The 21,179-nt window shown below is 53.9% G+C and overlaps 11 protein-coding genes across 11 annotated transcripts; 5 read left to right on the plus strand and 6 right to left on the minus strand.

The window, feature by feature from the left end:
- The first annotated feature begins 534 nt into the window (after nucleotides 1-534).
- BAUCODRAFT_36686 (uncharacterized protein) lies at nucleotides 535-1,509 on the plus strand. The gene is made up of 4 exons (XM_007680496.1): nucleotides 535-726; nucleotides 789-871; nucleotides 929-1,212; nucleotides 1,268-1,509. The coding sequence occupies exons 1-4, from the start codon at nucleotides 648-650 to the stop codon at nucleotides 1,308-1,310; spliced, it is 489 nt and encodes a 162-aa protein (XP_007678686.1). The 5' UTR covers nucleotides 535-647; the 3' UTR covers nucleotides 1,311-1,509.
- Nucleotides 1,510-1,917: 408 nt separating this feature from the next.
- BAUCODRAFT_26389 (uncharacterized protein) lies at nucleotides 1,918-4,023 on the plus strand (the record flags this gene model as incomplete). The annotated part of the gene is made up of 1 exon (XM_007680376.1): nucleotides 1,918-4,023. The coding sequence occupies one exon, from the start codon at nucleotides 1,918-1,920 to the stop codon at nucleotides 4,021-4,023; it is 2,106 nt and encodes a 701-aa protein (XP_007678566.1).
- A 360-nt stretch (nucleotides 4,024-4,383) lies between these two features.
- Nucleotides 4,384-6,589, minus strand: BAUCODRAFT_36688 (uncharacterized protein). The gene is made up of 3 exons (XM_007680497.1): nucleotides 6,081-6,589; nucleotides 5,842-6,027; nucleotides 4,384-5,788 (listed from the first exon to the last, which is right to left on the minus strand). The coding sequence occupies exons 1-3, from the start codon at nucleotides 6,531-6,533 to the stop codon at nucleotides 4,529-4,531; spliced, it is 1,899 nt and encodes a 632-aa protein (XP_007678687.1). The 5' UTR covers nucleotides 6,534-6,589; the 3' UTR covers nucleotides 4,384-4,528.
- Nucleotides 6,590-7,065: 476 nt separating this feature from the next.
- Nucleotides 7,066-7,771, minus strand: BAUCODRAFT_36689 (uncharacterized protein). The gene has a single exon (XM_007680498.1). It carries the CDS (start codon nucleotides 7,754-7,756, stop codon nucleotides 7,475-7,477), a length of 282 nt encoding a protein of 93 aa, XP_007678688.1. The 5' UTR covers nucleotides 7,757-7,771; the 3' UTR covers nucleotides 7,066-7,474.
- BAUCODRAFT_36690 (uncharacterized protein) lies at nucleotides 7,771-9,708 on the plus strand. Its single transcript, XM_007680499.1, has 6 exons — nucleotides 7,771-8,059; nucleotides 8,114-8,518; nucleotides 8,629-8,727; nucleotides 8,788-9,490; nucleotides 9,544-9,580; nucleotides 9,639-9,708. Exons 1-4 carry the CDS (start codon nucleotides 7,988-7,990, stop codon nucleotides 9,229-9,231), a joined length of 1,020 nt encoding a protein of 339 aa, XP_007678689.1. The 5' UTR covers nucleotides 7,771-7,987; the 3' UTR covers nucleotides 9,232-9,490; nucleotides 9,544-9,580; nucleotides 9,639-9,708.
- Nucleotides 9,709-9,828: 120 nt separating this feature from the next.
- On the minus strand, nucleotides 9,829-10,420 carry BAUCODRAFT_94415 (uncharacterized protein; the record flags this gene model as incomplete). Its single annotated transcript, XM_007680898.1, has 2 exons — nucleotides 9,949-10,420; nucleotides 9,829-9,888 (listed from the first exon to the last, which is right to left on the minus strand). Coding segments are annotated over exons 1-2 (477 nt in total), but the record flags the coding sequence as incomplete, so codon positions are not given.
- Nucleotides 10,421-11,304: 884 nt separating this feature from the next.
- BAUCODRAFT_224889 (uncharacterized protein) lies at nucleotides 11,305-13,534 on the minus strand. Its single transcript, XM_007680899.1, has 3 exons — nucleotides 13,462-13,534; nucleotides 13,175-13,240; nucleotides 11,305-13,004 (listed from the first exon to the last, which is right to left on the minus strand). The coding sequence occupies exons 2-3, from the start codon at nucleotides 13,188-13,190 to the stop codon at nucleotides 11,560-11,562; spliced, it is 1,461 nt and encodes a 486-aa protein (XP_007679089.1). The 5' UTR covers nucleotides 13,191-13,240; nucleotides 13,462-13,534; the 3' UTR covers nucleotides 11,305-11,559.
- A 244-nt stretch (nucleotides 13,535-13,778) lies between these two features.
- On the minus strand, nucleotides 13,779-15,101 carry BAUCODRAFT_158812 (uncharacterized protein). Its single transcript, XM_007680900.1, has 2 exons — nucleotides 14,755-15,101; nucleotides 13,779-14,704 (listed from the first exon to the last, which is right to left on the minus strand). Exons 1-2 carry the CDS (start codon nucleotides 15,037-15,039, stop codon nucleotides 14,222-14,224), a joined length of 768 nt encoding a protein of 255 aa, XP_007679090.1. The 5' UTR covers nucleotides 15,040-15,101; the 3' UTR covers nucleotides 13,779-14,221.
- Nucleotides 15,102-15,248: 147 nt separating this feature from the next.
- BAUCODRAFT_225759 (uncharacterized protein) lies at nucleotides 15,249-16,561 on the minus strand. Its single transcript, XM_007680901.1, has one exon. It carries the CDS (start codon nucleotides 16,126-16,128, stop codon nucleotides 15,457-15,459), a length of 672 nt encoding a protein of 223 aa, XP_007679091.1. The 5' UTR covers nucleotides 16,129-16,561; the 3' UTR covers nucleotides 15,249-15,456.
- Nucleotides 16,562-17,352: 791 nt separating this feature from the next.
- BAUCODRAFT_26396 (uncharacterized protein) lies at nucleotides 17,353-17,960 on the plus strand (the record flags this gene model as incomplete). Its single annotated transcript, XM_007680377.1, has 2 exons — nucleotides 17,353-17,779; nucleotides 17,836-17,960. 2 exons carry the CDS (start codon nucleotides 17,353-17,355, stop codon nucleotides 17,958-17,960), a joined length of 552 nt encoding a protein of 183 aa, XP_007678567.1.
- Nucleotides 17,961-18,662: 702 nt separating this feature from the next.
- BAUCODRAFT_74539 (uncharacterized protein) lies at nucleotides 18,663-21,092 on the plus strand (the record flags this gene model as incomplete). The annotated part of the gene is made up of 4 exons (XM_007680573.1): nucleotides 18,663-18,872; nucleotides 18,932-20,059; nucleotides 20,108-20,940; nucleotides 20,993-21,092. The coding sequence occupies 4 exons, from the start codon at nucleotides 18,663-18,665 to the stop codon at nucleotides 21,090-21,092; spliced, it is 2,271 nt and encodes a 756-aa protein (XP_007678763.1).
- Between the last annotated feature and the right edge of the window lie 87 nt (nucleotides 21,093-21,179).

Consider the following 21,179-nt stretch of genomic DNA (forward strand, 5'->3'; position numbering starts at 1 on the left):
CCCTGTGCTCGGTGTCTATAGCGCCCTTCTCTCCGCGCCGCCGTCTCCTGCCTGTGGGGTTGAACTCTGCTGCACTCCACACCCGCAGCCCAAGCACGAGGAGTTACAACTCGGTCACAGCCAAGAGTCGTCTGCAGCAATACAGCCTGTCGTCACACAAGAGCAAAAGTGAATATGGGTAGATGTGGTTGGTCACCAAACGCCGTCCGTACGGCGGTAGTGAACCGCGGCCGGGATCTTCGCTGCGTCTCCGCGCTCCAGTGTTTCAGCGCGCTTCGGTATCAAATGAATTCGGTAGTGTTGATGTCGTCGACGATGGGCAAATGCACTGAGTATCGAATGAATACGCTACGGCATGTCACCACCCCAGATACCATCTCAGCACTAGAATCGTATGTGCATCCGTGTGCTGCAGGGCAGAGTGACCCCCAGTCGGGTTGCACCCGAGCCGGAAATGCTTCTCTCTCACGTGAGCGTGCCTTGATCGGCTTCGCTCGTCATTCACGGCCGATGAGGTTCTATTATCGAAGAGGATCAACGTAGACACTATTCACACCACACACGTCACAGTCGCTCCCAGCAACGAGAAGGGTTTGCAAGTAGAGCTAGGGACAGGCGTAGAAGAATTTCATATCAATAGCGCCACCATGGCGGACTCTGATCTCACGCCCAAGTTTGCGCCCTTCTTGGGCATGGCAGGCATCGCATTCGCCATGATCTTTGGGTGTATGCGCTTCGTACTATCACAACACCAAATACAGATGGAATGGTACTAAGCAGTCGCACAGGCATAGGCGCGGCATACGGCACATCGAAATCAGGCATTGGCATAGCAGGAGTTGGTACTTTCAGAGGCGACCTGATAATGAAGGTATACCTTTCCCCCCTTCGAACACCATTTCCTCACACTTGCTAACGTGTACCGCAGTCCTTGATCCCGGTCGTCATGTCCGGTATCATCGCCGTGTACTCCCTCGTTGTCGCCGTCCTTATCGCCGGCAACATGAAGCCTCCACCTCAGCAACACTACAGTCTTTTCGAAGGCTGCATGCATTTAGCTTGCGGTCTAAGTGTCGGCTTGACAGGCCTGGCTGCAGGTTATGCAATAGGGATAGTGGGTGATAGTGGAGTGAGAGCATATATGCAGCAAAGCCGCATTTTCGTGGGCATGGTGCTGATATTGATCTTCGGAGAAGTGTTGGGATTGTATGGGTAAGTCTCCACTTTAGCACAAGCAAGAGGGGAGTCGATGCTAACGCATACGCAGATTGATCGTGTCTCTGATCTTGAACACAAGAGCATCGGGCTAGATGGCGCCTATGATATGTGGTGATCGTGATTGCGGTCATGACGCTCACCACGCTACTAGAAGCCACTGCGATACTGTCTCCGAGTGTTATCAGCACCGACAACTTCTTGATTATGCAGCGCGAGATACTCGTACAGTCTGCGGACCAGCATTGGTTGAAGAGAGGCTAGCGCCGGCATCGCCCGTGCAACGGACTTCCATCTAATGACTTCGACCTGAGTGCTCGCGTTCGACTGTAACACCCACACCTGAAGACATCGACGACTTACTGAACGATTTCTATCACTCTCTGGTCTCTGTATGATGTCAGAATGCGGCAAGGTAGGAAAAATGTACTGAATGCGAACTTCGCCGAGTGTGTGGCGAAGCGTTCACCGGAAGTCGTTCAAGGTGCGTTCGGCTCGCTCAGCCTCAAGCCAAGTGCATGCCAAAGACTGCGCCTCCTCGTGCATCTTGACTTTGAGTATGCCTTCGTACCGGTAACAGCAGAGCTAACTTGCATATCGAAATCTCTATTCTTATGTCAGTGCACTTGGTCTCGAGAAATAAACCCGGAAAGTCTCTTGTGACACTCACACATCAGAGTACCTGTATTTTAACCGGTAGCAATGGCCTTGCCCAACGGCCTCCTGGGAGCTGCAACCTATGACCTCTACCGTGCTCTGGCCATGCTTTACAGAGCGGTGGAGGATGTCGACGGAAGCAACACCCTCGCTCTGAGCACTTTCCCAGAGGCACACTCGACTGCTCACGAAGATTTGTTGACCATACGAACACTCATGAGTGGGCTCGACCACCGTGCAATGCGTACTCGGAGACGATCGCGTTCTGTTACCCATGCTAGGAACTTACACCTTGAAGACTTCTCGAAATATTGCAGTCGCACAGAACACAATCGTGTGCACATTCGAGTCCGTCGACGATGGGATGAACGCGGTCAACTGTGCAGACGGCCCGTTGAGTTCAAGGCAAGCATTACATGCATACCAGTGAAGGGACCTCGCGCCCAAGCTGTTACGGCTGAGATTGGCGAGGTTGAGACAGCGGCCGGCTTCCTGTCTTTGACACCATGTCTCTCACTTCGCAACGTGATGTCAACAGATGCTCAGATTTTTCGCCTGATCGATCGAGACGACGTTGTTGGCGTGCAACAACTCCTACGCAGTGGCAAGGCGTCAGTCCGCGACTGCGACATGTACGGCTGGGACGTTCTGCATCGAGCCACTTGGGAGTGTAGCGCGGAGCTCTTCTCCACGCTTTTATCGGAAGGTGCGGATCCCAACAGCATTACCGGCTTGTCGTCCTCCTGCATGCTGCTCTGTGGCGGGAACGACTACCACCAGAAGATCAGACTAGCACTAGAGGCCGGTGCAGATCCAACAGTCCTGCCAGACGGGCAATTTTCGCTCGCTCATATGACGGGCAAGGTGCTGGCCAGCGTGCTACGCATTTCCTCCGCATATCTCGACCTCTCCCTCCGTGACCCGTGCGGCAAGACGCTACTGATTGCTGCAGCTGCAGTGACACACAATGTCGATCAAGCGCAGGTCCTTCGCTTGCTCCTGCGTGCTGGCTCTGATCCGCATGCGTACGACTTCGACGGCAACACAGCGCTCCATCTTATCATTGGGGCTATGCAGCCGGGGCAGCACCACTGTCTGGCCGCCATAGTCGAGCTGCTCAATGCAGGTATCAATCTTTGCTGGTACAATGATAAAGGCCAGAGTGCGTTAGACCTTGCCTGCAACGACTTGGCCGAGCATGGTAGCTTTCGTCGTGACAGTCTACATCGCGCGCTCTTAAGAAGCGGTCGAATTGTCAATGATGAACGATTGCTCGCACAGCCCGTATTTACTAGTACCTACAGAGGCATAGAGGGAGAACTTGACTTGGAAGGCGACAGTCAGCACCATCTGCCCAGCTTGCGAGCCGGGGTTCTGGAGAGGCTGATTGGCCTGGTGGACTGCGGCGGCGCCTTTGCCCAGTATTGTCTCCACGAAGCTGCGGTTGATAGGACGCTAGCCGCCCTTGCTGGACGAACGGAGTCTAATGTAGACGAATTGCTTGACAATGCGTTGCAATACTTGCGGCGCATGCTTGCTGGCAAAAGGCACATCGTCTTGGCAACAAAGCACCAGCTGAGATACCAGACATGGCTCCCGTACTGCCGCTATTTGAACAGCCTTAAGCTGTCAGAGGAATCGGAAGTGGCGGCTTTGCTGGAGTACGACTGGTCACGGCCCGTCGATTTCGGCGACGTGATGTCAAGCTTCGCGGACAATCTCATTGTCCGCTTGGAGCAGATGGAGGCGAAGGGCGTCCGACGTGACAAGATCAATGAAATCACAATCAAAATCGAGAGCACTCTGCTCAACACGCCGCAACCTACAGAGCTATATGTGGCCTCTGGAGTGGAAGGGGAGCATTTCGCTGGACTAACGAACGTACTTGAGAGACGTTATACGGACGCACAACATACCAGACGCGACAGCATGAGCCCAGAAGAACGGCCAAAGCACCTGTCCGTTCTGGAGACACCGGCTTGCTTCTACGCGCCTTACGCAGTCTTGCCTTCACCCACTCTCGCTCATATCGAAGCTGCGGAAGCAGCTGATTTGTGCGTTGCTGCAGGAAACATGGCGCGAGAAGGACGCAGGCATAAGGTTCGAATGTCAGATTGCTCTGTAGATGAGGGTACCGAGGCATTTGATTGAGTGGTCCTTGAGGCATCACGACGGGCTTACTTTGCCAAGAATTTGGTTGCGAATCAATAATGTCTTGGTACTTTGCTGCAGGCCAAAAGGAGAGCATGTAGTACAAGCTAAGCTACCAGAACACTTCGCATACGACTTGAGATCTAAGAAGATTGCGTAAACGCTCCTCCAAACCCTAGCGACGCCGAAGGCGATCAGTATGGAGCAAGAATCCACCCAGGGCTGTGCATAGCGTGACAAGATGCAGCCGTATCGGAGAACTATAACATTCTACAATAAATGCGTGATGCATGTCACATCCTTAGTGGCAGAATACTGTTAGGAGGTAGCGAAGGTCGTAGGGATGTGCACAGATAGCTTAGAGAAGTGCCTCAATGCACGTGGTGAGCTTCGCATGCTGACTAACGCTCTCTATCTACTCATCAATGGCACAAATAGTGCATTAGACTCATCAACATCGTGCCATGTCTTCGTCATAGCTCAACCCTTCCTTAAGCGTGTTGGTTTAAGCCCGCGGATAGGTGATGAACATCTGGTTGAAATCATTCCTGACCGCCCAGGTACCGTTCATGGTGTTGTAGGTCAAGTTTGTCATTTGCACACTGCCAGTCTGGATGGAACCACTCTCCACGACGCCACCAGCGACTGGGCGGGTGAGATGGTTCGCACCGTTCATGACTGAGAAGTTACCCAGGCTGATCTCAAGCGGGTTCCTGGTTGCCACGGTCGGCATGCCAAAGTATTGCGCGTCAATGCGATCCTTGCCGATGTGCAGCTCGAAGTACCCGCGGTAGTAACCTTCGTTCCACTGGAGCTCGGTGTTGTCACGGACAAGGTAACGGGACTGGTTGTTTGCGCTGGAGATGGTGCCACCGAAACCGGTGGATGTGACGGCAGTACCGGCGAACTCGACACCAACGGAACCTTCGCCTGTGGCAGGGTTGTACTGATGCTCGTCGAGCCAGACAAGGTCCGACACCCAGTTGGCATGACTGTCACCAGCCAACATGACGTTGTTGTTGAGGCCGTAGTCGTACATCGTCTTAAAGGTGCGGTTGCGGTTCGCTTGGTAACCGTCCCATTGATCCTCGTTGTACGGGTTGGCGAGCGTGCCGAACCAGCTGGAGATGTTGACACGACTGAAGACAATCTGGTTGCCGATGATACGCCAGGTAGCGCCACGCTTCTGGGAGTTGATCAGCTCCTTGTAGAACCAGTTCTCTTGAGCCGAGCCCATCAGGGAACGGCTGGCATCGTTGCGGATCAGGTACATGTAGTCAGTGTTCCAGTTAAGATCTGTAATACTTCTGTCGTAGTTGCGAGTATCAAGCATGATGAGATCCATGAGCTTGCCCATTCTGAAGGTTCTCCAGATGCGCAAATTGTCGTCCATATCGACTTGGCGGATCGGCATCCACTCGAAGTACGCACGGACAGCGTTCATCTTGCGTTGGTCAACGGACACACCTCCAGACTGTATGAAGGACTGCTCAGTATTGTTCATAGCGGAAAATCCATCGCGATATCCATTGTTCGCTTCCTCATGGTCATCCCACACGGCAATCCAGGCGAAGTTTTGGTGGGAGAGAAGGAGATCGAGGTCGGTACGGTACTGCGCGATACGAGTGCGGTAGTCATAGAGAGTCTCAATCGAGCGGCCAGGGTTTGTTGCGCGAGGGTCACGTCCAAGCACACCGGTCGATGTCTCGTAGATGTAGTCTCCGAGGTGCACAACATAGTCCACATGGTCCTTGCGGGCAGCATTCTGCACACTGTGTCAGTTCTGGCATGTGTAGGTCGAACGTTGCGAAGACTCACGCCGTATGCGTTGAAGTAGCCATTGGGGAAGTTGCTGCAGCTGTAGACTGCAAGGCCAATTTGCTGCGTATCGTCGTCGTCGGTTGGAGAGCTCTTGGTGCGGCCGAGTGGTGAGCGGTTGTTAGTGCCGCACTGGGTAAACTGATAGTAATAAGTAGTGAAGGGCTGAAGGTGGCCAGCTTCGACCTGAGAAAGAAAGTCAGCCATGACACTTCCAGTCACCGCAAATTGTCGCTTACCTTGATGGTGAAGTCAATATCCGAGGTCGTGTATGCAGTGCCCGAGTCGACGATCTTGGTGAGTTGTGGGTCGCTCGCAATCTTCCACGTCGCGCAGACGCGGTGTCTGCTCGCTTGGATGTATTGCTCCGTCTCATGGCTGTAAACAGGCACATAGCCGCTCACGGTGACATTGCTATTATCGCTAGCCAAGCTCGGCGCAAGCCGAGTCCACAGGATCACGCTGTAGGCCCAGGGGTCGCCTGAAGCCACACCGTGCGTGAAGTTCAACTGGCTGTCGGTGAAGTTGGCGGGAGCCTGACGAGCTTGAAGGCTTTGACGTTTCTGGATCTTAGGGACGTCAAGGCCGAGAGAGCGATGGCGAAGGGAAGGGCTCTGGAAGTTGATGTTGCCCTCCCAGCTCGCCAAAGCCGAGGCGGCAAAGGTAGCCACGGTGAAGAGAGAAGATAGCATTTTTGAGCAGACGAATTGTGCCTTACCTACGCAGTCCAGTGCCACTTGCGGCAGCAATGGCAGGCTACACTATATGTTCTTCCTACCTTGTCTGCCATTCCTTAATCGCAGAATGGTACCTGCAGGAAGAGCTTCATGTCCCGCCTTTTCTGCTTCTTCGGGTGCTTGGCCTGCAGCTGTCGTGAACGCAGCGTCTGCACGATTCAGCGCTTGAAGCAGGTCGTCCCAATGGCAGAGGCATTGCTCTGAACACGTTCCTGAGGCTCGATGTCGCGTGGTGATTGTGCACGGTCAGATTGGACGGTAGAGGGTGAGAGTTCTGCAGGCCAAGAGTACCAAGACTGCATCCCCGTCCATCAACGTCTTGGCCCGACGACGGCCTTCCTGTTTCCGCCCAGCCTGCGGAGCACCGCAACGCTTTTGCGACTTGGCGTAGTCGGTGGCGCTGGCTGTGCAGCGTAGGATCATACCTCAGGTATTCAGCCTGCCAAGTACGTTATTGTGAAGAAGCTTCGTATGCAGACAAAGGAAGGCTTGAGGTGTGAGCGTGTGAGCCGAACTGCTGCTCTCCCCACCTCCCCAATTAGCCAAGCCAACCGGCTTTGCTTACAGATCCATATTTACGACGTCGGGTAAACTCCGGTTTGTGCAGATCTTAGGCGGATCCGTGGAGCAGTTACCCTCTCCGTACGGTAGTCCGGAGGCGAAACAAAGGAAGGGCAAGCACTCGTGGTTGAGCCACAGCATTTGGACGGACGCTTGTATTATATATTGATAGTGCGAAAGAGGGGTAGAGATGGGCTGGCTTTCACCTGAGCAGGTCCGTGATCGCTTTTAGCATGTTGCTGATGCTGTTGCGTGGGCGCAGCACGAGCTTTCGTTTCCATGCTTGTCTACCTGTACACGACGGAGATAGCACTCCAGTATCTGCGCGCGAACGTCTACACTGTAGATTCATTCGGCGAGTGCCTGGTCTTGGAGGCACGCCTTTCTACGGAGATAGCTTCGCAACGGCGGAATGCAAGACTGGCATCGACCGTCAGAGGTCGAGAACCCGCTTTGGCACGACTAATCACTGCAACCGTATAACGTCGGAAGCGAGCTTGACAGAGGCACTGGAAGCGAGAGGCGGTTAGCATCGCCGCGCCGCCCGTCGCGCCGCTCTCAACCCGGACGGCCCTTACGGGAGCTAGCTTCGCTTCGTTCTGTTTACTCGGACACATGGCGTCAATATGCAGGTACCGATAGCTACGAGATCGACTTCACAGCGCAAATGCATTACAAGATGCTGACGGAAGTAAAAGACGTCGGCCCTTACGGTTTTTGCGAGATAAGCCAATCGAGACCTTGGATACGAGGGAGCTATAAAGCTGCCACCATTTCCATCTACTTTTCCTTTCATCAGTCAATATCAGTTTCAACCTCTCACTTGATACAATCCATTTCTCCATACGATGTCTCATCAATATGTCGCCCAGCAACCGTCCGGCTTCAAGAACAACATCGAAAAGGTGGCGGTTGTCGGAGTATGCCTAGCTTCACTTGTTTTGCTTCCTCATGCGTCGCTAACAGATGGACAGGCTACGGGATCTGTTGGCAAATACATCACGGAGGAGCTTCTGAAGACCGGCAAACACATTGTCACTGCACTCACACGCACTGACAGCGAGTCTACCATGCCGAAAGGCGTACAAGTCGCCAGAGTCGACTACAGCTCAGAAGATAGCATTGTCGACTCCCTGAAAGGCCAGGAGTTTCTCATCATTACAATGTCCACCCGAGCACCCCGGGATACACAAAGCAAGCTGATCAATGCTGCGGCGAAAGCCGGCGTCAAGTGGGTGATGCCAAATGAGTATAGCCCGGACTATGTGGGTGAGGAAGCCATGGGTCGAGACGTGATGAACTTTGGTCAGGTACAATTGGGCGCCCGCCAATTGATTGAGAGCCACGGGATGAGCTGGACGGCGCTGTGCTGCAGTCACGTAAGCGTTCTCCTTGTTGTTGTTGTTGTTGTTGTTGTTGTTGTTGTTGTTGTTGTTGTTGTTGTTGTTGTTGTTGTTGTCACGGGCTGACCTTTGCCCCTTCGGCATAGTGGTACGAATTCTCCCTAGCCGGCTCACAGACACGCTACGGCTTCGATTTCCAGAGCAAGACTGTAACGTACTATGATGGTGGGGATGTCAAGATCAATGTAAGCACGGCCACATTGTGCATCGCTTGGAAACATGTGCTGGACTGACAGGAGGCTTAGCACTCCACTTGGCCGCAATGTGGTCGTGCGGTGGCTAAGCTCCTCTCGCTCAAGCTCCTGCCAGAGGACGAAAGCGACAAAGCACCGACCCTGAGTCAGTTCCGCAACAAGCCATTGTACATCTCCTCATTCTTGCTCAGCCAGAACGACATGCTCGCCGCGGTGCTAAAAGCGACTGGCGACAAGGAAAGCGACTGGACCATCCAGTCGAAGCCAGTTACCGAGCGCTACCAGGATGGAATCAATGCTATGCAGAAGGGCGATATGCTCGGTTTCGCTACGGCAATGTACGCCCGAGTGTTCTATCCCGAAGGCAGCCCGGGAGATTACGAGAGTAAGGGCAAGCTCGCAAACGACATCCTAGGCTTGCCGAAGGAGGACCTGAACGAAGCGACGAAGAATGCGGTGCGTATGGCGGAAACAGGTGAAGGACTTTACCACTGAAGAAGCCGTGCAGCGCGACATCAAAGTCGCGAGAGAAGTGCTAGGGTATAGCTGTTGTACTCGTCAACTGGATCGCTGCATAATGCTTTGTAATGTTATCAATTGCAGTACTTGCCGCCCCAATGCCATCCCCACGCCATACATGCAGTGTATATGTCGGGTACGCGACCCTGTGCCGCAAGGTCTTCACAAGTGTGCAAGTCAGCTTTTGGCAAAGATCCGTTGGCTCCAATGCAAACCCAACGCCCAGTGAAACAACCTATGAAGAAGTCAATGCAACTTGCCAGTTCGTACAGACAGAGGGTAACTTACCTTGCATCGACAATCTTGCCCTGCTCCTTCGACAGCGCTGAGAAGGAAATACTTAAGCCAACGCTTCGATCTGCCACGAATGAAGATGAACGTACCTTGAAGCGTGTCATACAGTTCACTGATCGGAACAACCCTCCTCTCAATAAACTCGCCATCGTCCAGCTGTTGATCCGGCTCCTTATCTCCCTCCTTCAATTCCACCTCTATCGTAACCATCTACATCAATCACCCAGTCAGCATTTCGCTCCACTCCAACTCAAGAGACGCGAGCCGAGCGATAGATACCTGCATATTCGCCGTCGTCAACCCCGGATCGGCGACAATAGTTGGAGAACAATCAACTACCTGATGCGTGGCATTGGTCATTCCCGGCTGGTTACTTAACGTCGGACTGTGCTCACAAACCTTTCCCTCATACCCAGTTTCCTCCTTCAGCTCCCTGATGGCAGCCTGTTCGGGCGTTTCGCCCTCGTCGATTAGTCCAGCGGGGAACTCCACGCATGTCGCTTCGACGGGTGGACGATACTGCAGGATGATAAGGGTTGAGGGCGGCCGGTTGGGGTGGCGTAGGATTGGGGCAATGGCTACGGCGTCGATGCCTGTCTTGCCCCTGGTCTTGCGTGCTGCGGCCTCCCATACGCGATTACGGCCGGTTTGGTCGGTCCATTCGATCTTCTTCAATTCGGTCCATTTTGCTTCCTCGGCCGATAATGGGGAGATGCGGTTGATCTTTGGCTGTTGCTGAGCCATCTTTCCTAGACACCGAATTCGGCCTTGGTGTGATATCCGCAAAAGTCCTATTCTCGAGCGGTTGAAGTACATCAATTGGTCGTTTCGTGCATCTAACAGATCTGGTGATCCATTGATGTCGTGAAGGGATGACCGTTGGTTGCAGTATTAGGTGACGTACAGATGTGGCCTCAGGCAGGGTTCCACGAGACTGGCCCCCTTATCTGAACTTTACTACTAGATGATTTGTTCGAGGTAAAGGCTGCCGCAACAACAACAGTCATACATTCGCCTATGTACACGATCGACAGCAGCCACCCTTCCAACCACACCTCCGCCCTTCAACGCTGCGCTATGATTCTTAAGGAGTGGAGAAGAGGTACACGGCGCTGTTTCGATGGTCCAACCATGGGATGCGAATTCAAGCTGGTATCCTAGAGCTTGCCAGAGACCGCGATGAGAGCTAACGCCTTCAGCGCCAGGGAGATGCCATTCGCCAGCGCCAAGAACGCTGGCAGCGCCCAAGCCGAAGTACCAACGCCGCCAGCGCAAACTGTAGAAGCAGGTAAGGAGAGAAAGGATGTACATCCTACACCTTCGCGCTCACCGGCGGCGCCAGAGGCTCCGCAGGCAGCCTCGGCGTTCCCACAGGCACAGGTGGTGGCGGAGCATAATAAGCGTCGTCATACTCCACGTCTCCCTCCGCGCCCACCGGCTCGTACTCATCGCCTTCGTACTCCTCATCGAAGAACTCCTCCTCTCCGGGCGCAGGTGGTAGGTTCGGATCATACGTTCCACCCGGCGTCCCCGCAGCGGCTGCACCGTTACCAGCACTGTGATTGTTGTTGTTCTTCTTCGAGCCCTTCTTGTTCTTGCGGCCCTTCATCTTCGCCTTCTCCAACAAGCGACGCTTCTCCGCCGCCTTCTTCCGCTCCTGCCGGTCTTTGATCTCATAACTGCGGATGAGCGCGGTTGGTGGCACGCCGAAAATGTCCTCGTACTCGCAGAACTCGCAGATCCACATGTTGTCCTTGGTCGGACGGTGGTGGTAGTTGGTGTACTCCTGCTGCTGCTGGCGGGCCCGCGCCGCTTCCGCATATATCTCGGCGGGTCGTAAGCGTCTTGGCTTGCGCGGTGCGGGGGCTGGTGTTTGAGCGGGAGGCGCTGCAGGCAACTGTTGGTTTGGTGGCAGGCCACCCACAGGGGCAGGTGGCGGTGGGCGAACGGCTGCTGGGACAGGGCCACCATTGAGAGAAGGTACGTTCGCGTGCCCATTCTGCGACCTCTTCATGACAGCATTCGTGCCTGGGACATGCTGACCATTCTGTATCCTGCCCGCGCCCCCTGCGTTTGGTGGAATAGCCGGATACGTACCTGGTAGCGTGCCATCCGGGTGATATGGTGCTCTGAGCTGCTGACGGTACAACTGCTCTTGCTCCGCCATCTTCGTTGCACTTTCGGAGTCGCAGTTGAATGTGAACTGTGTCTTCTCGCGTGAAGTGTTTGGTGAGGCGTTTGGAGGGGTCGGTGACTGAAGGAGTGACTGATTGTTCGATTTGTTCTCGTGTGCGCTCTGTGGTGTAAGCGGGCCTTGCTCTGCAGCGCTTTTGATCGCTTGGCTGATAATGCCTCCAGTGGAGCTGTTTTCGATACCGTCCGTGCCTGGTGAGTCAATCGATAAGCGTCAGTAACAAGCTTTTCAGATATAATCGTAGCGGGAAGGTGCGGTGCGTGTATCCAACACAATGGGCATGCGCGCGTGCCTGCCCGAAACGAGAAGAGGAACTGTGTCTTACCACCGCCGCCAACACCCTTGATATCGCTCAACCCAGCTCGCACACCACCCGCTCTCTGTGATCCATGACCATTTGTTAAGTTGCCACTGCCACTTCCCAATGGTCGCCTAAGCCCATTGCGCACATTCTCGTGGCGTCCGTACCTTCCTCTACCAGCACCACTGACGCCGGTGCCTGAACCAGATACTGCGGGTGGATGATACGGTTGGGACTGCACCGCCACCGCACCGTCATCCACTCCATCCTGCTGACCTGATATGCCCATGCTCGCCATCTCTGCACTCAGTGAGGACTGGTGCATCATGCTGCTATTCGTGCTGAGCGGAATCTTCCGCTTCTTCTTGTTGCTCGTATTCTCAAAGCTCTCGTATCCGTCCGCTGAACTCGCGGTCGAAGCAGTAGGCAGCGAAGGCACTTTGCCGGCGCCTATTCTCGCAGCTTCCATAAGCCGCCGTTGTACGGAATCTAGGGGCGCCCTGCCTGCAGCTCCCATGCCATTCGTATGCGGCGCCGTAGCGTATCGGTAATCTGGATGATCGAACTCGATCTCCTCTTCACCACTATCTCCGATCTCGCCATCATCATGCCCACAAGTGCAATGTCCGACCTCAAGATCGTGTCGATGGTAGTACGCCGGGGCATCATGCACGTGCGGGCCACTGATTGCACCATTCTGAAGATGACCGTCCTTGTCGCCGGGAATGTAACGACCATTACGCAAGACCTCCTGCTGCGTTACGGGAGGCAGTGGCGAGGCAAGAGGTGGTGGGTGCGCCGGGTAGACAATAGTCGATGCCACCTCAGGACTAAGCCGCGAGATGAGCCTACTCCGAGGCAATGGCCGAATAGCACGGTCGGGGTAGATGGGCGATGCAGTATCAGGTGATCGAGGGGAGCGGGCGATGCTGCTAGTCAGGGGGGTGCGGATGCCGGAGTCTGTCAATAAGGGTGTGATATCAGTAACGATGTTTGTGCTTCCATCGCTGCTGGTGCTGTTGTCGGAGCATCTTCCGCAGAATCTGGCGACGATCTCGCAGGCGCTGCGAAGATCCATGCTCGACGTGAGGATGGTCTTTGATGGGATGGGGAAGGATGTTTGTGCGTACCAGTGGCAGCAGCCATGTTGTCCTCGAAGACACTCTGCTCGAACTCTTCCTCGGCGGCTGCGCTTCCTAATGATTCGATCATCAAGCCTTCCTCGCCCTTCCAATATTCCTGCTGCAACGGTAACAACAACTCCTTGCCCTTTCCAACACAGCAATCTCGATCGACCTGTCACTGGGGCAAATGCGGCACTACAGACGTTTGTCAGCCATACATTGCTCCTTCCACAATGTTTGCAAGCTCATCGCCCAGCGAGGCAGGGGGCGGAGATGGGAACATACACTCTTACACTCTAACTCGGGGCGATAATGCAGCGTTTGCAGGGAAGATGATGGTAGGTTTGGGTGGTGATAGGTGTACTCGAGTCCCTTTACTAATTTGGCTCGGGCTTTGGCCTTGACCAACCGCGGAGTCTCGGCAGTATCCCGCCGGAAATGGGCTCCTTGTCCTCACTTCATCTCCTCTTTCAAGTGTATTCACCTCATATATCGAACATTCACATACCATAGTCATAAAGCGCTATTCTAGCCCTCTGCGGAAGCACGGCGGCAGACTATCATGCTTCATACTCTCGTATTGGCTACGCTCAAGTCGCCACCATCCTACTCCCGTCACCCGAACGCGTAGACAAATTTCGCAATGTTCACCACAAACGCCTTGCCAATGCTTCGTTAACGCTTTCCAAACCTATTCACTTGTGCTGCCCAGTGCCATTGACCACTACATGCAAGACTATTTGAATGTTACCGCGTCACCACCCCATGCCCTGCGCAAAGCTAACTTATGGACCTTTCAAACGTCTTCATACTGTCAACCAGCACACCCATTACAATCCCCTCCATCTGCCCCATCCTCTTCTCAACAGCCCCCAACTACGCTTCACATGTCTCTAGATTGCCCATCCCTAACCTCACCTCCGCCATCTGCACATCAACCGCCAAACCGCGGAGTCTGCACAATAGCGGCGTGAAGTCGCCGTCGAAGGACTGGACAATTGTTTGGCGGAGTGCTGGAGAGAGCTTCTCGGAACCACGGATCCTAGCCGGTAGTCACTCGTACTCAAGTTTCAGGCCACCGTACGCCATGCTGAGGAAGGTGAGCTTTGTGGTCAGGATTTGCAGGCGAAGGACGTGGTCCGATCGCACTAGCGACAGTGGTGGCGGCGGCGGTCGCTGTGCGTGAGCTTGACTGTCCGCGGTAGGCATTGTAGGTGGACGGTGGAAGCGAGATCCGCTTGGACTTCCGAAGAAAGTGCGGTTGTTTGAGGTGTTTTGGCAACCTTGGATGTCCTTCGCAGGCTGACCGGTATTGGGAGGACGATGAAAGTCGAAGTGGTAGCCCGCCGTCCCGAAATCGGTGACAGACTCTAGGGTGCTGTTGCGCCTGTTCAACTTATTCGCCGAGTGATTGTCGCGGGGAGGAGGTGGGTTGTAAGATGGAGGCTGTGTGGGGATCCCCGGCCGGTTGTCACTGCTCGAGCTGCTCAACAGGTCGATGGCTCGCTTTGCAACGCGAACGCTCGTGTGAAGCGGCTTGCGGTTGTCAGTGACCAGTTTGAACGTATAACCTAGGTGCTCCATACTGACTTCATTGTCATCAGGAAGCGGCCGATCCACCTGAAGAACATACTGTGCCATTTGGGGTGGTTGGCGCGAGTGAAGGTTGCGTTGCGGCTATTCACGTTCTGGCCGTATGATCGGTGTCGGGAATTCGAGCGTGAATTGGAGGCGCGCCTCCCAACATCTGAGCCTAATTTGGATCGGATGCGATGCTGTACTGGCCAACGGAGTTTCTCAAGAATGCACTTATTACGGGATGGCAGATGGACACCAATGAGAGCACCGGAGGCGGAACCTTGGTACTGCATATCAGCTTGAACGATCTCTAAGTCCGGCAGGCACAAGCAACTTTTGTAAAGCTGGAGCGGTACGGCAGCAGATATCACGATTATCAGATGGCTTCATGGGCTTACGCATGTGCTACTGTGGCTAAGGCCACAAATCCGTAAGCGAGCTATGTATCGAGACGATCATTAAATGTCGCTCAATCTATGGTCCAGGACAGACCAATAGAATTCACAACGGGGAGGTTTTAGGCACAAGCTGACTGAATTTGGTATTGATGTTGATTGTAAGGACTTCCTATGCTAAGTCACACAGAACACTACCCGACCGCCTAGGGCATTCGCAATGCCTAGTACGACCTGTAGCGTAACAAACTTGCGGTATCCGGTGTCTTCCATAGAACCTCGCTGGCTGGTCCTTCGCCGCATAGTCCGAGGCCTTCAGAGAATTACGAAGCCCTCGTCTTCGGACTCACCCTCAGAGCTTTCATACTCGCTCTCGCTCTCGAAGCCGCTACCGCTGTAGGAGTCCTGATAACTCACCCGCTTCGTGTCAAAGAACTTCACGGCCTCCTCGTGCGCCGTGACGGCTTCTTTCAGGTCAAGCAACCTCCCTATAATTGACGAGCCGACTTGGTCCGCACGGCCTAGCGCAGCTTTTGCCTTGTTCAGGTCAGCCTGCATCTCGCCACGCTCACGAGGAAGGTACCTGCTCATCGCCTTGCGGAGATGCTTCTCCGCTTCGTCCTTGACTACCAGGACCTCTTCTATGATGACCATGAGAGGTAACTTGACAGAGGCGTTGACACATTCGAGCTCACCATCGCAGATGGCGAGGTCCGCATCTTCCTGCAGCAAGCTGCGGATGTCGTCCGGGATTGTGGCGTACTGGGTTTGCAGTGCCTCGAGGTCTTTGACCGCGCCGTGGAGATTGGTCTCGATGTTGATATAACGGCGGTGAGCGTGACTGAAGGCGATTGTCTCACTGTAGACCTTGCAGGGACCGTTGTTCGGGCCTGCCAGATTCGTGAGCATGTTAGGGGAAGTGTAGATGTGGAGGAGGGTGGATGGGGTTAGGGAGGTCGTGGTTGCGTTGACGAAGACAGCCACCATGGTTGACGGAGTTTGAATCGTGATTTGTGTTGCCGAGGAGAGGTGGTATTCGTCCGCTTGGTCTGCTATGAAGATTCGGAAGTCTGTGATGGAGGGAAAGGTTGGTGTGGTGCGGGCAGACTGAGTGCAAGCGCGACATCATATACAGCGACTGAAAAGTAATTGTTCATTGCCATGGTGTTTCAGCAGCGTCCCTTTGTCGTTGTGAGGCACAATGTGCAATGCCATTGTGTAGGTCTTTGTTCCTACCTGACGGTCACAATCGGCGAAGACGACGCAAGTGTACACGTCTCACACGAAGCCTCTTGCTACGACGGACGTGCTCCAGACCTGCCCGGAAATTCCCTAGAGGGTGTCATGCTCGTCAAATGAGCAGATCCTTGTAACTGTGTTGTCGCATTAAGCTGGGTGTATTTCATCGAATGCAGAATTGACTCCCATCCGACACATGGAGGGTCATTTGACAGGCAAGGTATGGGCGTATAAGAGGTATATACGCCGGGATTATAGCGGAATGCTGGTGTTTTGACCCATTGCACGAGCCCACTCTCTGCTGCGAAGGGTCCAGCACGTGGATTAGATGGGCTGTGCTTGATCCAGCTAGAAGAGAAACTTGAAGCCAGATAGCAGATTAGCCTTTTGCGGCAGGACCTTGACGATGAGATGGTCGCAGAACGATTGACAGAAGCCAGGTAACTGCCTGAAAGTCTGACGATTCGAACACTACTATTCATCCGCTTGAATGTTGTTCGATCAGGCATCATATTGATGAACTTGATGGGATGGTGTCGAACCGGCTTACTTCTTCAACGTGCTGGTTGAATGTGTGCGTGTTACGTTTCCACGCAGATTGGTCGAAGATCGTTCAGTCACGTGCTTCGCTTGCTGGCTGCGCCACCACCATCGCTGTCATCTCATCTACATATGTACATGTTTGCGAACGAGACCCCTCCGTTGCTTCTACCGAGGTACTGTCCCACATACAATATACGATTCCTTGCCATGCAACATGAGGACTGAATGCGAGGCTGTGTGAGCACTGTTAGCGCAAAACAATCACTTGTTACAGCACACTCATATACTGTCCCCATATCGTCAAATTAGACAACAAGTATCTAACGTCATTATCATCTCGCAGCAACCACAGGAGGTGTCTACTAGTAACTGCACAAGTCGGAGTATTCTTGCCATTGTCCATCGAAATCTTGGCGAGGTGGCACCGCCATGTCGAGCGATCTGTACGCGAAGGATGTGACTGCAAAGGAAAGCTGTGATCTCACCTCTCACGGAATCGCAAAGGCGCCAGCCCGTCGACCGTTCTTCCGTCTGTCTGGCAACTTCCTGCTTGCATCCATGAGCACAGCCGGTGTTTGTGTCAATCCTCCTACATCGGAAGACCTCAAGTACTACAGATTGAAAAAAGAGAGAGCGGCCGCTGCGGCTGCGGCGGCGGCTGCCGATCAATCTGGCGACGAACCGGTAGATGCAACAGAAGTGGTCGACGAAGACGAAGAGCTTCTTGTAAGACCCAAGACGCCTCCTCAAGGGTCGAACTACCATCCCTGGACTTCTTATCACGACCTACCAAGAGATCATCCCGTGTTCCAATATCCAGCCGGTATGCGGGAAAAGCTGTATGCAAAGGGCGTTGGTACGTTTCATCGCTCATCCGAGCTGCCCCTAGAAGACAAACTGACGTTCGCGCAGATCCAGTAATGAAAGCTGAGCTGGACAGAGATCTTCGCGGCCGTAAGGGTGTTCGGAGAAGCTTCGTGGGGAGGGCTAAGGGCACGATCATCGGGTTTGGCGCAAGAAGTGTAGGGTCGCCCTAAGCAGATCATAAGTGCTATAATATTTGCGGTTCGATTACCGAGACGGATCAACGACATCATTGAAGTGGCTGTGTTAAAGACGCTTGTTCTGGCTCTCATATTAGTAGATCTTTCCAGAGTAGTCGCTGTCGGATGCACGGATTTTAGCCTGGGAAAAGACATCGTTTTTCGTGTTGACTCTAGAAGGTGTAGCGGCAGGGTTGTCGGATGACCCGTGACTTCAGGGATTATCAGTGGCCGCCGAGCATCTTCTCGGTGTCATGTATTGCTTTCCTCGTTGTCCACCCTAAGATGGATGCCTTGACTGTGACACAGAATCATAGGGCGCGGTTGTATCCGGATTCCTGGCACTGACATGCTATTTGACGATTGGTATAGATTGCACCTCCAGCAAGGTCGCGATGCTTTGCGGTCACTTTCTGTCGATACATAGCTTGCCGCATGTATTGGGTGCTTGGTATGCGCAGTATGAGGGCATTGCTGTTGCAGGGCAACGAGTGTTGGAGCGCAGGAAAAATGGAGGGGCCGATGCGGTCAATGCGGCCGCACGTGCTTGTACAGATCGTTCCACTTCCATTCGACGAAGCATTGACACGTCGTTTGTCTTTCACTGGGACGAGCATCTTCCAGCATGCTCAAGCTTTGCAATTCGACAAATCGCTGGCCATGATAAAGCCGTCTTTGCATCGGTAGCTGACAGCTATGAGCCTCCGTAAGCGTGGCGACGCAACGAAACTGTCCAATGGATCTGCACATTCACCGTCACTGATCAAGGACCAGAAGACAGATTACTCACGGTGGCGTCTACGCGATGATCGAGGACGGCAAACATGGCACTACTTAGAGTCAGCCGAAGAGTTAAAGAATTGGCCGCAGACTGTTGCAGATAAATACTTTCTAGGTCTCGATACAGTAAGTGACCGAAGCATGACGCTCAGATGCAGTTCCCGAAAGTATAACCAGCCTTATAGGGTCTACCAGAGCTGCCTCGAGCCAATACACCATTACAGGCAGCGGAGAATGGTCTTAGCTTCTTCTCCAAGTTGCAACTGGAGCCCGGAAACTGGGGTTGCGAATATGGCGGCCCCATGTTCTTGTTGCCGGGCACAATTGTTACGCTCTATGTCACGGACCTGCCATTGTCGCAGCCGGAGCAAGCGGAGGTCATTCGCTACATCTTCAGCATGCAAAACGTCGGCAGCAAGAACGGCGGTGACGGCGGCTGGGGCCTGCATATTGAGGGTGACTCTTCCGTCTTCGGCACCGCGATGAATTACACGACACTTCGTTTGCTCGGTGTTTCGCCTGATGATTCACGCATGCGCCAGGCTCGTAATTGCTTGCACGGGCTGGGCGGTGCGCTTAACGGACCGCATTGGGCGAAATTCTGGCTTTCCCTTCTCGGAGTGATGGAGTGGGATGTCGTCAACCCTGTTCCACCTGAGTTGTGGCTACTGCCAGACTGGACGCCGATCTCGCCGTGGAGGTGGTGGATCCATATGCGGCAAGTGTTCCTACCGATGGGCTTCATCTGGTCGAAGCGATGGGTGTATCCTCGAGCGGAATCGGATCCCTTGATCAAACAGCTACGGCAGGAACTGTTCACTTTACCGCACGAGGAGATAGCATGGCCACGTTACCGCAATGCCATCAGCCCTATCGACAATTACAACCCAAAGTCCTGGCTGTTGAACTTGGTCAATCTCCTTCTAGTATGGATCTGGATACCGTTCCTTCGATCCGACCGGATCATCGAACGCGGCGAGCGTTGGGCGTGGAAACTCATACAGATAGAAGATGCGAACAGCGACTACGCAGATCTCGCTCCAGTGAACGCGCCTATGAACCTCCTGTGCTGTTACATCGAAGAAGGAGCTAAAGCCTACTCTGTCAAACGCCATCGTGAGCGGCTCCAAGACTTCTTGTGGATGACGAAAGATGGCCTGCTCGAGTGTGGTACTAATGGCGTCCAAAATTGGGACACATCGTTTGCGATCCAGGCGGTTGTCGCAACGGGTTTTGCAACGGATCCAAAGAACCATCAGACATTGCAGAAAGCATTAAATTTCCTAGAGGATCAGCAGTTCCTTGACCATCCAGTCGGATATGAGACCTCCTCAGCATATTCCGACCCGCCAACGCGTAAGACGTCTGCAGAGTGTGGCTATCGTCATGTGCGCAGAGGCGCCTGGGGCTTCAGTAACCGGACCCAAGGCTATACAGTCTCAGACTGTACCTCAGAGGCGCTGAAAGCGACACTGCTGCTCCAAACGATGCCAGATCCTACCAATCCAGGTGAGAAGCTTTTCTCGCAGGCCATACCTGACCAACGTCTGAGGTGGGCAGTGGACATCCTCCTAACAATGCAGAACGGAGACGGTGCCTGCAGCTCTTATGAGCCAACCAGAGGCAGCGAAAGGCTGGAGCTTCTGAATGCTGCGGAAGTCTTCGGCCGCATCATGGTCGAGTACGACTATCCGGAATGCACAACAGCTTGCGTGACAGCGCTGCACCTTTTTAGGCAGCACTATCCAAGCTATCGTGCTGATGCTATCAACATATTCATCATGCGCGCAGTGCAGTGGATCCGGAGCAACCAGCGTGCGGACGGCTCCTGGTACGGGAGTTGGGGTATCTGCTTCACTTACGCTGGCATGTTCGCAATCGAAAGCCTTGCCACTCAAGGCGAGACTCACGCCAACAGTGAGCGTGTGCGCCGCGCCTGTCGCTTCTTTCTGGATAGGCAAAACGAAGATGGCGGTTGGGGCGAGTCGTACCGGAGCTGTGAAACAGGGAAGTGGTGCGAGCATCCGGAAGGCTCTCAAGTCGTACAGACAGCGTGGGTGATTATTGCACTGTTGCAGGCGAAGTTCCCAGAGCGGGAACGGATTGACAAGGCTGTCAAGCTGCTGATGCAGAGACAGCAGCCTAACGGGGAGTGGCTGCAAGAAGGCATCGAGGGTGTCTTCAACAAGAGCTGGTAAGGTATCCACACGAGAGCGACGAGAGTGTGCGGCTGACTCTGATCACAGCATGATCTCGTACCCGAATTATAAATTCATTTTCCCCATCCAAGCTTTGGGCATGTACGCGAGACGCTACGGAGACTCAGGTGCAGATGGCCACGCGTGAGCGTTAACGTGCTCACCACAGTGTCGGTAATGTCACTCATGGCTTGTGTGCGACCAACAAGAGTGCAAGCATTTCCAATCATTTGCG

Source organism: Baudoinia panamericana (assembly GCF_000338955.1).
Source record: "Baudoinia panamericana UAMH 10762 unplaced genomic scaffold BAUCOscaffold_10, whole genome shotgun sequence".
In the NCBI taxonomy this organism is placed as follows: Eukaryota; Fungi; Ascomycota; class Dothideomycetes; order Mycosphaerellales; family Teratosphaeriaceae; genus Baudoinia; species Baudoinia panamericana.